The 15,411-nt window shown below is 41.2% G+C and overlaps 1 protein-coding gene across 3 annotated transcripts in view; it reads left to right on the plus strand.

Moving 5' to 3' along the window:
* FAM204A (family with sequence similarity 204 member A) overlaps positions 1–14,777 on the plus strand; it is a 34,536-nt gene extending 19,759 nt beyond the window's left edge. For all 3 annotated transcript variants that reach the window (XM_062214836.1, XM_062214837.1, XM_062214838.1), the window contains exons 7-8: positions 13,729–13,835; positions 14,125–14,777. In XM_062214836.1, the coding sequence (XP_062070820.1) occupies positions 13,729–13,835; positions 14,125–14,176 (159 nt within the window). In that variant the 3' untranslated portion in view covers positions 14,177–14,777. The remainder of the gene's footprint in view (positions 1–13,728; positions 13,836–14,124) is intronic.
* The last annotated feature ends 634 nt before the right edge of the window (positions 14,778–15,411 follow it).

Raw genomic sequence — 15,411 nt, forward strand, 5'->3', positions numbered from 1 at the left:
TCACAAAATCTGTGACTGTTTGTTGTGACTTTTGCATCTCTTCCTCCCCTATTTTTGCCTGCAGAACTTCAGTATCTTGTGACTTTTATATAGGGGAAAAAACATGTTCTGAAGAGAGGCTTAGGGGTTCTGAAATTATCTTTTTTTCTGAAGCCTATTAAAATCAATTGTGCCACTAAATACTTCTGTGTATATGTGAGTGTGTGTGTGTGTATTGATGGCTAATATAAAGAATACCATAGTCTTGGACGTTAGCTAGGGCATAGGCAAGAAGTAGCATAAATGGCAGTTACGTGACCTTTCAAAAAATAAAATAACTTTCTTTTTTAGTATACTACATTTAACATAGCATTTATGGTTTCAGCCGCTGTCACGCGATTCCTCAGTGCTAGTAAGCACATTCGTGTTGTTGTGCAGCCACCACCATCGTCCATCTTCAGAGCTCTGTCCGCCTTGCAGTACTGAAACTTGATCCCCATCAGACAGTAGCTCCCTCTTTTCCCCTTCACAACCACCTGTGTCCCTGTGAATTTGACTTCTGTAGGTCCCTCTTAAGTGGAATCCTGTAATATTTGTCATTTATTGTCTGCTGTGTTTCACTTAGTGTAAGGTTTTCGGGATTCATAGGTGTTGAATGAATCAGAACTGTCTGCCTAAAACTGAATAATACTCCATTGTATGCATTTGTTAGATTCTCATATTGTTACATTTTGTGTATATTTCGGTCTATAGGTGGACACTTTTGAGTTGCTTCCACCTTTTGCCTGTTGTGAACAATGCTGGGACAAACATGGGTATTCAGACCGTCTGTCTGAATCCTTGGTTTCACTTCTTGTGAGTCTGTCCGCAGAAGTGGAATTGCTGCACTTTGCTTGCATTTTTTTCTAAGATACCGTTCTCCCCTTCCCATGTTACAGTACTTCTGTGTTTACAGCGTGACACTATTTTGTCTCCAAAGTAACTATATTTTGATTCACTGAGTAAAACTTTTATTATATATAATAGTATTTTATTACTCTTATTTTCGAACAGAAAGATACTGGTATTACATGTTTATAAAATGAATTTGAAAGTGTTGAATGGTGCCTCAGACTCAGGATTTCACTGTAAGTCGTTTTGCTGGCTTCTTCAGTGTAAAAGGTGCATATCCATAGGTGGTGAGCTATGCCAAAGGTCACTTCTAAAATTCTCTTCAGCCGGCGCCGCGGCTCACTAGGCTAATCTTCCGCCTTGTGGCGCCGGCACACCGGGTTCTAGTCCCGGTCGGGGCGCCGGATTCTGTCCCGGTTGCCCCTCTTCCAGGCCAGCTCTCTGCTGTGGCCAGAGAGTGCAGTGGAGGATGGCCCAAGTGCTTGGGCCCTGCACCCCATGGGAGACCAGGAGAAGCACCTGGCTCCTGTCATCGGATCAGCGTGGTAGCCGCAGCTCGCCGGCCGCGGCGGCTATTGGAAGATGAACCAACGGCAAAGGAAGACCTTTCTCTCTGTCTCTCTCTCTGTCCACTCTGCCTGTTTTAAAAAAAAAAAAAATTCTCTTCAGCAAATGTAGCATCTGTGGCTTGTTAATAAGTAACTGGCACTTAGAACTTACATGTTCATCAAAGTGCTGTAGAAATAGCGGTTTAATTTTTTGGCTAGCTTGAAAGGATGGAAGGCAGTGCTTGCCTGCCGCCTCGCGTGGCTCTAACGACAGTCCAGTGGGATGTTGTGTTGGGGTGGGGCTTGTGGTTTGAGATCTGAGGGGCTTTCAGAGCCTGGAAAGCAGGCAGGGCAGCAGTCCCCTGTCACTGGTGTGTATCACGCTGGCGTGGGGGCTGCCTGGTCTGAATGCCTACCTCATTTGGATCAGGTTCAGACCTTTCTAAACAACTGGTGCTTATTGCCTCCCTGGTGGTGAGGCAGTGCCATGTGTTGAGCAGACATCTCCTGCATCCCTTTAAGAATTCCAGGACTGTGTTACTGGTTCTGGTGGCAGACAGTGTACTGAAAAGCTCTGGAGAAGACTGGCGCAAAGGAAATACCAGCAGGACTGTGGAGTGTGGCTCCCCTATTGATTTTAGGGTTGCTGTGGATTTCTGCCTTTTCACTGGTCTCTGTGCTTGTCCAGTGTTCCTTTGGGAAGACTTGGTAGTTGTGTGTGTTCTGATCTCTTCTAAATACAAGAGTGGCTGTGAGCAGCGGAGCCCAGGTCGGCGAGTCTCTGGCTCTGCCTTGCTCAAGGAGAGCGTACTGCAAGCCTGGCCGTCAGCCCTGAAATGAGGGCTCTGCGTGACCCACTGCCGGCCGTGCGTTTTACTTTTAATTTGGGTATTTATTTGGGAAGCTGACAGAACTCCTGGCCACTGGGTCACTCCTCATAATGGGGGGAGCCAGAAGCCAGGAACTCAGTCCAGGTGGGTGGCAGGAGCCCGATTATTTGAGCCATCACCACTGTCGTGGAGGATCTGTACTGGTGGAAGCCGGAGTCAGGATTTGGAGCTGGGACCCTGTGGGACACAAGCGTGTTGACTGTTAGGCTAAACACCAGCTCTGATACTGAGTTGAACACATTTTATTGTAAAAAAAAAAATAAATAACGTACTTTTATTTTGAAGTTATTTCAGAAACTTGCGAAATTTGTGAGCTTCCTTTTTACCCTTCATCTAGCTACCTGAAATGTCAGTATTTTACAACATCTGCTTTCATTGTTTCTAATCTATGCACTTTTATTTAAAATTGCTAATTATACCACTAATTTCCCTTATAACAAAAAAAATTTTTGTTTTCCCACTGTATTTTGTTGCCAGGTTTCTTTGATCTTTATTCCTCAGTCTGTGTTTCTCATGACCTTAACTTTTTTGAAGGATAGATAGAGGTCAGTTATTTTTTAGCATGGCTCTCAAGTTTGGCTTATCTGATTTTTCTTCATAATTAATTTCAGCTATGCTTTTTTGTCAGAAGAATCATAAAAGTGATGGTGTATCTTCAGGGCAGGCTACCCTGGGCCATGAGCTATCTGTTCGCTCCATTTACTGATGGGTTACTTTGAGCGTTTGATTAAACTAGTATTTCTGTTTCTCTATTGTGATGTTACTGTTTTTCCCCTTTGTAACAGATGAGTGTCTTAGGGGAGATGGGGAGTATGTGAGACCCTGTAAACATTCTGTCATACTTTCAGATTGCTAGTGTTAGCATCCACTGCTTCTATTTTTTTTCTGATTTTGCTTGGGACAGTTAATATTATGGCAATTATGAAATGACTTTAGATTTTTAGAAAGTGTTTTTTTTCTTTTGAAGTTTATTGTTTATTTGAAAGGCAGAGATACAGAGAGAAGGGGGAGAAAGAGAGAGAGAGAGAGAGAGAGAGAGAGAGAGAGAGAGATCTTCCATCCGCTGATTTTACTCCCCAATGGCAGCAACAGCCAGGGCAGGGCCAGGCTGAAGCCAGAAGCCAGGAGCTTCTTCCGGGTCATCCGTGTGGGTGTGGGGTCCAAGAACTTGGGCCATCTTCCACTGCTTTCCCAGGTGCATTAGCAGGGAGCTGGGTTCTGGAAGTGGAGCAACTAGGACTCCAAACAGTGCCATATATTTGGGATACCAACACTGCAGGTGGAGGCTTAACCATCTATGCACAGCACTGGCCCCTAGAAAGTGATCTGATTATATTCTATCTTTACCTGGCAATCCAAATCTAAAATTTGGCTTCAGTGAGATTTGGATTATAGAATCTTTTCTGTATTTTAAATCTTTTTGGTAAAACTGGACAATTGAAAATTGGATATAGCTTTCCTAAACAATGCACCTGGCTGGGATGGGGTCACTGACATTTAACCCACCCAAGGTTTTCGGCACTTGTAAGGAGAGTAGATATTTTTCTCAAGTATTCTTTTTATTTCCAGACAAATGCTTTGTTCTCATAAAATACATTTATTTAGTGTGGGATTATAGAATTCTGATTGAAAGAAAGAAATTCAGATCCTGTTTTCTTCTGTGTGTAAGTGGGAAAACATCTAGATGTTTGCTGCGTCGACACAAACAATGGGAAACTAATTGATGCCACCATTAGTTAAGGACTAGTAAAGAGTAACCGATCAAGATGGAATTCTTGAATAGATGGTTGAGTTTGTGAAATTTCATTTTTTGTATTTCCCCCAAGTGCCAATCACTGCAGATGTGAGAGATGGGATTTTGAGAGGCTTGTGTGAGTTTGGGCCAGAAGCCTTTCTGGATTAAATGTGTACATGCACGGCGGTGTTCTTTTGGAAATCAGGTATATTGGTTTTCAATCAGTCACATTTTCTTTTTTCACGAAGCAGTGACTGGGACCTGCTGATAAAGCCTTTGCTCAGAGGCACAGATTCCAGAGTTCTGAAAGCTTTTTCCAGCCATAATAAGTGAAACTAATTTTTGATGTTTAACATTTCTAAGCCTGTGTAACCAATAGGGCAGCATCAGTAGAGAGAAAAATGAAGCCAAAGTAGAACCATGTTTGAGAATAGGCCTTGAAAGCAGTTCCTCCAGAAAACAGCATGCCAGAAATGAGGCTGCTGGCGCGGCGTCCTGTGGCACAGCAAGCCCGCGTTTCCCCGGATCCCTTTGCCCGTGAATTAATGATGACATTAGGACGTGCGATCGGGCTGGAGGGGATGACTCCTGTTCACACGTGTGAAGCCAGTGTGCTGCAGTTGGTGTTGTTTGGAGACTGCCTCTGTTGGCGACTAGGTTGTTAATAGTCTGGGAGGAGAGGTGAAGTGGGAATGTGTAGCTGGGCTTTTAATCATGGGAAAAATAGTGCTTCACGACATTTTTTGTGCAGAAGAGGTATTTGAGCCTACTTGTGACTTATTAACCTCAGGCTTGGTTACATGCTAATCACTGATAATGACCCTTACAAATTCCATCCTTCGGTCCAGTCTTTCCTGACACTTTGTCTTCATTATCATCTAGATCATACCAGTGAAGAAGAAACCAGAAGAAACAAGTATTTTGAAATTAAATTCTAAAGCCTGGCTCTAAGTAGACAGCAGTTAGATTGACTCTCATATTTTAGGAACAAGGTTTTACTGTAGGCATCATTGTATTAGTGTTTTGGCAACGGAACAGTGTGTTCCCACCATCTCCTCCGCTACCTAGATAGATGGCTTGGGTCAGCTTCAGTTATGACTGTACAGTGTCAGGGCAGAAATGAGCAGGGAAGAGAAGCTACCTGTAAATTTTATTTGAACTTTGTGTGGCTTATGCTTTTAAAGATTAAACTTTTTCTGTAAGTAATTGAAAGGGTCACTACACTTGACTCCTTGACAACACCAGTACTTCAGGTTGTAACATTGAAACACTTTCATGCAAGCTAGAATGAGAAGTCATCTCTGAGGATCCGCAAGGTATTCCTGTTCACATCTGGGACACTTTGGTCACAACCCCTGTCCTCTTGGCTGAGGCCAAAACCCTTCAATTTAGAATAAGGATACCATAAATGTTTTCCTACTTTAAAGCTCCTTTTCTTGAATTTATAAATGAAAAACCTAAGACAGTGACTTGCTGTTGAGCATATTTATTTAGAAATCTAACCAAGTTATCACAAGTAAAATGATAAAAAAATATATATCAAAGTGTATATTTCATTTTAAGTATTATATTGGTAGGTTGCATTATGCTAGGAATTTAATTTTAATTTTATTATAAGGTGAACTGTTTATATTTTTGGTTTGCAAATTATACATCAATAATATCAAAGTATGACTTGTTTATTAATATTTAAATAAAGAAGGTCAGAATGGCCTTGTTCCAAGCACCAAAGTTTGACCCAATTGAGTTTTCTTTCTTAGCTATGTGAATTAAAAGCGCTCTGAATTTGGTCTGTTAGTTGTAGCCTAAGCTCTGTTTTCAGAGTAGTTTCCTGGGAAATTGGAAAGCATACTCATTAAAAAGGATTCTCTATGAACATTTGAGGAGACCATTTCTGCAATTTATGTTAACTTCTAGAAAATAAAGGCTCTGGAGCTGGAGCACTTGGTCTAGCGTTCGTATTTTCCAGGTCACTTTATTGTGAGGCTTTGGTTTCATTTGGTTGTTAATTTTAAGTGGATGGCAGTGCTGTGTTGTCTCAAGTCTGAAGCTTCCTGCCCCTGGCCAAAAGCAGCACTCCCAAAGGATATATTTCGACAGATTACCTGTCAGACTACCTGGTTGTTAACATCTGCTTAGCTCAAAATGGAAGCATTTGTTTAAATTTTTAACTAGAGATACTATCACACTTAACATTACTCCTAGTCAGTGCTATTATGTTTGTATCAAAAATAAAGCCAGAAATAGCTGAATTGAAAGACCTATTACAGTGAAGCAAATGTTTTGGTTCAGAATTCTTTATTCTGTAATCCACAGAGGGGAATTGTTTCCTCCCTGTTTTCATGAATACTTTCTTTATGTAGAAATATCTCAACCATATTTCTAAGGCAAAACAACCTGCTCAAATATATGGCTGAATAGTATATTGCAACCAGCCGTTATAAAGACACATCCCTGGGACCTGGACCCTGCTGCAGGAGGGCAGATCCTCTCTGTTGTCTTAGTTACTGTGAATTCCAACCACTGAAAATTGGTAAACACAGGCAAAATGCAGCGATTATTGTTTGCTTGTATATATCGAGAATTTAAATCTAATGTCTCCACCTCAACATCTTATTTTTGTGGAAAGGGAATTATTTTGCCACTAGTAGGGGTTGTGTATGATAAATGCAATGTAACCGTAGGTCTTGCTCTAAAATCCAGTAGTTAAATTTTTCCTTTCACGGTCATTTCATCCAGAGTCACCTAATATCTGCAAGCTCTCACCTCGCTTTCGTATTTTACTGCTCTTTCTTTGATTCCTTCCCTTTTATTTATTCATTTTTGTCTCTTTCTGGTTAGGCAGTGGAGTTTAGGACCACTGATTTGCCAAGAAGGGGAGGGTGAGACACTGGGGAGGAAAACCTCCATCACTACAGGGGTGTTGGCCAGGCGGACAGGTGGGAGACTCTGCCTTTGAGAGGGCCATTTCCGAATGAATTCCCTGTCCTTAACTTTGGTCGTCTCTCAGTGTTTGTAATACAGAAGTTCCTCCATGTATATCATTTGTTTCATGGTGTGGGCATAGTCTGTGGGGCTTGTTAAATGCTGATTTTAATTCTTGCAAGCCTTGTTCTCAAAGCATGACGAGTCCTTGTAGAGCATTCAGTTGTTCCGTGCAGATGAACACATCATGATGTGTGGGAAATAAGCTATGTTTGTCCGAGTAAGGGAGGGCCTAGACGAAGTCCTTTACATCCAGTTTAAAGATAGGCTCATCCACCCAGAAATCGTGCCTATCCTTGAAGTTGGAGCATTTTAACAGGAGACACTGCGTTTGGTGCTCAGTGGTGGGTCCCCGTGTGGTTTTAGGTGTGTGTACTCTCATCTCCCTAGAGTGGGGATGTTTTCTTTTAACCTTGGGGGCCTGACTGGGTGCTCACCTCAAATGGCGTTCCTTATGCTCTCTTTTAATTATGTTTATCTGTGCTTTTAACTAACCTTAAAAAAAGATTTCAGATGTTACAAGTCTAATTAAAGAGACAGACAAAGCACAGTTTATACTGTAGATTTTTTCTGCAGTTCAATTAATCAGCATGTTTTCTCTTTTAATTAAAACCATTTTAGTAAATTAAAGCCCACAGCAAAACACATATATAATTTGTTTGTAATTAGCTCTTAATTGGTGGTAGTTGAAGCTTAGCACCCTTGGTTTCTTTCTTCATGATTGCCATTTTATTAGCAGCCAGTCATTAATTAATCTTTTTCTAATTAGCTTATAAAACTGTTGATGGCACATTATTGTAAATGTGATTTTAAGTTCAAAGCTTGTTAATAGGCTTTCTTACTTAGAAGAACAGAGATAAAGAAATTGCTGAAAACAGTACTACAGTTCTTTTAAAAAACTGTCTCTTATGGGGGCTGTGTAAAGCATCTAACAGCTTATGGTTCATTTTTTAATGCTTTTTTCCCCCTTATGAATGAAGTAAGTTGCTTGAATATAAATGTCTATATTTGGGGATAATTTCAATGGAATAACATCTTTTCTCCCTCCTTTGGAATACTGTAATCTACATATAATTTGAAGCCTTAATAGTCATCATTAAAACAGGTGTTAAGTAAACTATTTCACTGTGGTATCAAAGTTGAGTGTATTAATCATATCTGCAAATGTTTGTGTATGTACAGTTGTACACATATATGTTAAAAGATTTGTGTATAAGTTGTTTGATGTGCTTTAAAAACAGGTTGCTGGATTTTGCTTTGAAATGATTTGAAGTTGGTGTAAACATAAATAGATGTGTGTGCAATTATCTATGCATATAGATATATGTAATATGCAGACATGCACACATATGTACATGCACATTTCAGGATAACAGTAAAATTAGGTTATTTCTTGCAGCAGAGAGAAAGTGACTTGATTTAGAGTCTGGCATAGCTTAGTTGCTGTCATCAGAGCTTTGGCATCTCAGGTGTGACCATGGAGCGAAAGGTACCAGTCCAGATGTAGACATCCGGAATTTACTATTGCACATACCCTATGAAATTGTGGTTTGAGTGAAACACATTAGCCACATTATATTCTTTATTGAAATATACCACTGGCTTCATAAAACCCCTTAGCTGTGTGGCGATCTGAGCTATTTTTTTGTTGCTATTAGTGGAAAGTTTTGAGAGTTACCAAAAAACCGCACAGCACTACCAGCCAGTGGAAGTGCTTTTTCTCATTTGCTTCTTGAACTTTGCCTGTTATTTCAACTTTGGCTATTTCTTTGCTTGTTTTTTAGAAGGCATTTTATGATGCCATGCAAGAGACACTAGGAAGGGATAGCTGACAAGGAAAAAATTAAAAATTGGATAAAAAGTAAATGAATAATGTCATATTACTAAAAAGATGAGAGGCTAATTTGTGCCGACTTTTTGCTAATTTTGTTCAAGCCTCAAAATGAGGAGCTGTCACCCGTTCTGTGTAGCACTGATGACAGTGCCAATGATCCATGAAATAAGCTGCCGCTGGCTTTGTTCTGATAAGAATGAACAAATCTGCACAATGTTCGGCTCCCAGAATCTCATTTTCATACTTGCATGCAGGCTAAAAGAAATAAGCTGTTTGCAGGCTTGATTAATCAGACATTGGAGGGGTTTTTGTCTCTTTGATCTCTTTCGTCTCCTAGGTAACTTGCTTGACATTAATGTTGAGCTTGAGTAAAGACAATCAGGAATTGTCGACCAAACTGATATAAAAATTAAAGACCTTAACGCTTTAAGTACTCCAGTAATGGTTCCGCTTTACTTCAGAAAACATCTGTTTTCATTTAATTAAAGAACAAAAGAGAATGGCATAAATATTTTTCATAGAGACCTATTATTCCATAAAAAGTTAAAGTATGATAATTGGTATTTTTAAGTAAGTGCCTTGAAAGTGTTCAAAAGGGGGGAAAACTTCATAAATCTGTTACAAGCTAGTAATTTTGAGATGAGTAAAATATTTTATGAAATGGATAAGAAGTTTACAGTTATGCTGGATTAAGCTGTTTGAGTCCAATGCTTCAAATGATTATCAGCAAACTTTATAATGACAAGATTTTGCGAGAAAAACTAACTTTATTTTGAAGTTTGTCTTTTAAAAATCTCTACTCTAAGGATGTGCCATTATATCTATTTTACAACCCAATATGATTTACACACGCTAACCTGTAAAATTGAAAGGAATTAAAAAAATGTCGCCGTGCATTTGCTTGAGGTTATGCAGACGCTTTTACAAATCTTCCAAGTGGCTGCAGAGATGAATGCCTCAAGGGTCCAGCCGGGCCCTGCTTTCCCAACCAGCTAAAGCCCTTATCTTAAATCCAAGCAAAGTACCATTAATCTTTTTGAAAGACCTTTTATGGCTTTTAATATATCCCAAATTAGAACATTTTACACCCTTGGTTCCTGAAATATGGTGATAAAAAGCCTTTAGAGCTTAATTTTCCTTACCGCATGCTCTGACCAATTTGCAGTTCTTTGTGATAATGTTTAGACACCTTAATTAAAATGCAGCAAAATATTGGATGTTCTATATGGAAAATGCTGATTCTTTGGCTACACATACGAGAAATTCTGTATATATTTTTATTCATTTAAAAAAATTTCTTCCCGCTTTGTGTTGCTGGAGTTATCTGATGACCCGACACAGTTTTTTAATATAAAAACCATTGACCAAGCTTTTGTGGTGTTTACCTTGGGCATGGAGATGCATTTTTCTTTTTATAGAAGCGAAAGGAGGATTCTTGTCGGCATGTTTTGTTTGTTTGTAATACTGAAACATGGCATGATATTCTTTTATATTCTGGAACACAGGTCAGTCATCTTGACTGGGAAACTGTGTTCCTCCTTAACCGGCTCTTCCATAGAAAGTGTTCTTATCCTTTTATGCTTAGCCATTGAAGAACATTCCATTTAACCTAACCCAAGGTAAAATACAGTTAGAAAAATACCATTGACAGGAACGAGTCATTTTGAAAGTGTTGCCTGTGCATCTACTCATTTATTATGTTTATTTAGTTCACAAAATAATGGTGCCCTCTCGTGTGAATACTTGCTTCATGCGTCCTTATGAATTCCTTTCAACAAGTCTCGCGGAAGCTTTGCCCCGAGTCTTTGCTCTGATGCTGATTGTGCTGGGTTTGGCCATGGCTTTGCAGGGATACTGAAGGCGTTCACAGCCGTGGAGGCAAGGTGAGGAGTCCACTGAAGTCAAGTGCTGCATGGCCAGACACACTGAGGAGCTCTTTGGGCTGTCCGTCCTAAATCCGGGAAACCCAAATTTCCAGTTGGGAAATTTCAATAAGTGGAAAACACAAGCTATGTCTTAATTGCAACAGTAATAGAATTTTCTCATACTGTTAATGCTGCCTGCAAATATGATTCACATCACTTTTGTTTTTCACCCAAGGTATAGGCTTAGTTTAAATACAAGGTAATAGTTGAATGGGTCTTTTTAGGGGGAGTGGACTTGGCAAAGCTATATCAAATTTACATTGATGGGCCTGGTGCTGTGGGGTAACAGGTGAAGCTGCTGCTACCGCCTGCAGTGCCGGCATCCCATATGGGCACTGGTTTGAGTCCTGGCTGCTGTACTTCCCATCCAGCTCTCTGCCATGGCCTGGGAAGGCAGTAGAAGATGGCCCAAGTCCTTGGCTTCAGTTCCAGGTGTTGCGGCCATTTGGGGAGTGAACCAGTGGATGGAGGAACTCTCTCTGTCTCTGCCTCTGCCTCTGCTTCTTTGTAACTCTGCCTTTCAAATAAATAAATCTTTAAAAAATTTACATTGATATATAATACATAGAATGGAGTTATTTGAAAAATGCAGATGTCTTGTGTTTTGCCTTTTGGATATGTAATACAGAAAAGAGATTAAATCGTCTACATGCATGTGGAAAGACCCATTGTGCATCTCAGACATAGGTAGCAAGCTGTGTTTTATGGCAGAAGACAGTTTGTAAGGTGCGTTGATGGATCTCCTAGTATCCCATGGTACCATCCTATTTCCCAGCGCCCTTGCATTTAGCTGGTATACCTGAGTGGTTCAGACCAGTGGACTAGGAGAAGAAATGAGTGTTATTTCTGGACTAAAGCATTTAAGAACCAGCCTGAGACCCTCCAGCCCTTCTGCCACGGTAAACCCATGGTAAACCTCTCATGTTGAGAGGCTGGCACCACAGAGTGAGAGCCCTGCTCCTCCATAGGGATTCATTGAAGCAAGAAATCAAAGTCCAACCAGTGCGATTTGGGGATTTGTTTGATACTACGGTACTGACAGCGTAACCTGAAGATGTTTGATACTACGGTACTAACAGCGTAACCTGAAGATGCGAATTTTTACACATGTGAGTGGTAGTGGATTACAAGTGGATAGTTTTTTAGTGTCTGTGAGTGACTTCTTTAAAGATTTATGTGTTTATTTGAAAGAGTTACAGAAGAAGATCTTCTAGCCACTAGTTCACTCCCCAGAATGGGTGCAGCAGCCAGGACTGGGCCAGGGTGAAGCCAAGAGCCAGAAGCTTTCTCTAGGTGTCCCACGTGGGTGGCAGGGGCCCAAGGACTTGAGCTGTCCTCTGCTGCTTTCCCAGGCGCATCAGCAGGGAGCTGGATTAGAAGTAGAGCAGCCAGGACTCAAACCGGCACCCATACGGCATGTCAGCATCTCAGGCAGTGACTTAACCCACTGTGCCACAGCGCTAGCTGTGGGGACACTTTTTAAAAAAAATTTTTTTTTTTACAGTTAGAGACAGAGAGAAAGGTCTTCCTTCCATTGGTTCACCCCCCAAATGGCTGCTATGGCCGGTGTGCTGCACCGTGCCGATCCGAAGCCAGGAGCTAGGTGCTTCCTCCTGGTCTCCCATGTGGGTACAGGACCCAAGCACTTGGGCCATCCTCCACTGCCTTCCCGGGCCACAGTAGAGAGCTGGACTGGAAGAGGAGCAACCGGGACAGAATCCAGCGCCCCAACTGGGACTAGAACCCAGGGTGCTGGCGCTGCAGGCGGAGGATTAGCCTAGTGAGCCATGGCGCCGGCCAGTGGGGACACTTTTAAAATAAGAGCACTGAAGGTGGGCGTTCTGCCAAGTGGTTAAGATGCCTGTGTGCTGTATCAGAGTGTCGGGGTTCCATGCCTGACTACTCCTGCTAATGAGCATCTTGGGAGGCAGCAATGATGGTCCAAGAAATTGGGTCCCTGCTACCCCTGTGGGAGACCTGGATTGAGTTCCCAGCTCTGGCACGAGCCCTGCCCTGTCCAGGCTGTTTGCAGGCCCTTGGGGAGTATATCAGCAGATGAGAGCTAGCTAGCTCACTCTCGCTCTCGTTCTCTCTCTCCCCCCTACTCAAATAAATTAAAAAAAAAAAAGGCTCACTAGAAGTAAAAGGTACCAGCATCCTTGTCCTGGAGATACTTGCTGGCAAATGGCTATGCACTTCGGGAGAGGCTGGAGAAAGGAACGGGGAGCTGAGGGAGGGCTGGAGCAGTATAGAGACAGGACTGCTTCCGCCGGGGTGGAGGGGCCTTCAGGGTGAGGACTGTGGCACCAGCAGAGGACATCAGGGCCGAGAGCAGAGGCCCTGCACTGGGTGCCAGGGGCCTGGTGCCCAGCCTTCCCCCCTCTTACTCTTTTCTCTCTCGGTGAATTGAAAGCTGTTGCCCATCATGCAAGCTGTATTTATGAAGTAGTAATTAGCTTTCCCATGTTTTATTAATCACATCTATGACTGCCAATCAGAATTTCTGATCAGCCAGAGATAACTGGTGTGACCATACTGAGTGCTGTAATTCTAGCCCAGAGCAAAGAAACTTGATGTCTCTGTCAGTCTGTGCAGCCTTATCAGGGGTAGATTCCTGTTCAGCCTACTGAAATGCTGAAATAGCTTTCAGATCCTCATTACTACCTTTGTGGGCCCTCGAGGGGCCTCGGTTTGGGAAGGATTTCCATCCAGGAGACTGTTCAGCTCGGATAAAGGGTCTGCTGGGAGGTAAGGAGGCAAGGGAGTGTGGCCCTTGTCTGTGCATTTGTTATACTTGATTCAGGGAGGCCCGAGCATAGCCTTTCTCATTTCTAGACATGGCTTTCTTACCCACCACTCCTCCGTTATTTATATTATACATCTTGTATTAGCTGAAATATTTATTTTCTGTTTTTTCTATTTTTCTCTTTGTAATTATTAGCTTGGTGTGAAAATTGCCAAAGCGATTGCCTGCCACAAGTTTGTAAAAGCCAAAAAGGAGGCTGAGAATTCACAGGCTGCTCGAAAGAAGAAGAAGCTTGCATGGGGGTAAGTTGGCTTTAACTTTCTAGTAAGTGTCCTCCTGACTTCACAGGGGCTGCAGGCGTCCTGCAGGTGCAGTGTATGAGTGCATTTTGTGTGTCCTTGCTGAATGTTGATCAGATTCTAAGTAGGGAGGCATTTCTTCATCCTGTTTAATGTTTGTTTTGTAATCTGTGGAGTGTGCTAAACATGTTTTAAGTTTGTTTTACTTTGGTCACTTAGTATACATGTTATTCCAGCAAAGAATTTATTTTATTTTAGACAGAAATTGAAATTTTTATTTTCTTCACTCTAGGTTTGAAGCAAAGAAGAGATGGGAAACCAAAAGCAACATGGGATATATGTGACTTGGCACTGCTGCAAGATGCCTGTGGACTGTGCTCGATTCCTGAGAACACCTCCTGCTCGTGTTAATGTGTCAGGAAATTGAGAAAAGTAGGAAAAAATAAGCATAAAATTTGGGAGTTGGTTATCAGCCCTTTTCAATCTTTTTTTCTAAGGAGTTCATGTTATTGAAGTGAATGAAGTGAACCATTTGTTATAAGAAATGCTATTTGTATAAGAAATCTGAGCATACATATTGGAAAAAAGGGTAGGGCTGTATTTATTTATTTAAATAAGTCTACAGTAGAAAATCAATTTTGCTTTTCATCTGTTTGGTATAGCATAACCAATGAGCTTCTTGTACTTTCTTATCCGTATTTGGTGTAACTGGAATCATGTTTTTAAGATTGGAATTTGTTTATAATGGATTGGTTGTAAGTTCAAAAAGTCTCAATTGATACTGTCTTTAAAATGACTTTAATTACCTTAGTCATGTAAAAGTAATTACTGATTCTTTATTGGCAAAAGTAGAGTTGATATTCCATAGTCACATAGTAAAAGCAATTGATTAATTTTGTGTACTTTCAGGTCAAATATTACAATAAAAAACGGACAGACTGTGGTTTTTGGAGGCTGATTTAAATGTCTTCCTAAGTATCTCTCACAGCCATGGCATTCTTTAAATTATGAGCTGACTCCTAGAACAGAAAATGGTGTGATTGTACTAAGCAGACAATTACGACTCAGGATAATACAACTTTGAACCATTTGAGAGCTGATTTATTTGTTTTCACTCCTTTTCCCTGTTACTCCTTGAAAGATTGAAGGCATTAATGTGGCTAAGGAGAGGAATGGTGCATGGTATGTAGTTTGCATTAGAGGTGTATTGCAGTTCTAAAGGGTTGGCCAGGAAGCCTGGAGACATGGGATGACGAGTGGGCTAGCAAGACCAAAGTTTATGCTGCAGTTTGGGGTGGGCCTCTGGGGTTTTGGTGCCTTTTTCCCTCCTCAGATCTCCGTGGAGCTGAATAACTGCTTATTGTTGGTTTGGTGAGTCCATCTATTCTCCTCAGCCTTCTCAGAGGTTTAACAAAAATTGCATTAATTTCTGGTGACATACTTAATTTTATTTCTGTATTCTGGAGTAAATGAATAACTAGCTGCTATTTAAGAGCCCAGAAGCCATAGCTTGCTTCCATGTCATCGGGAAAAGCCAGTATAGGGGGAAGATTTGAGGAGATAGAGCGTCTAACTAATT

This window comes from Lepus europaeus, chromosome 17 (genome assembly GCF_033115175.1).
Source record: "Lepus europaeus isolate LE1 chromosome 17, mLepTim1.pri, whole genome shotgun sequence".
Taxonomy (NCBI): Eukaryota; Metazoa; Chordata; class Mammalia; order Lagomorpha; family Leporidae; genus Lepus; species Lepus europaeus.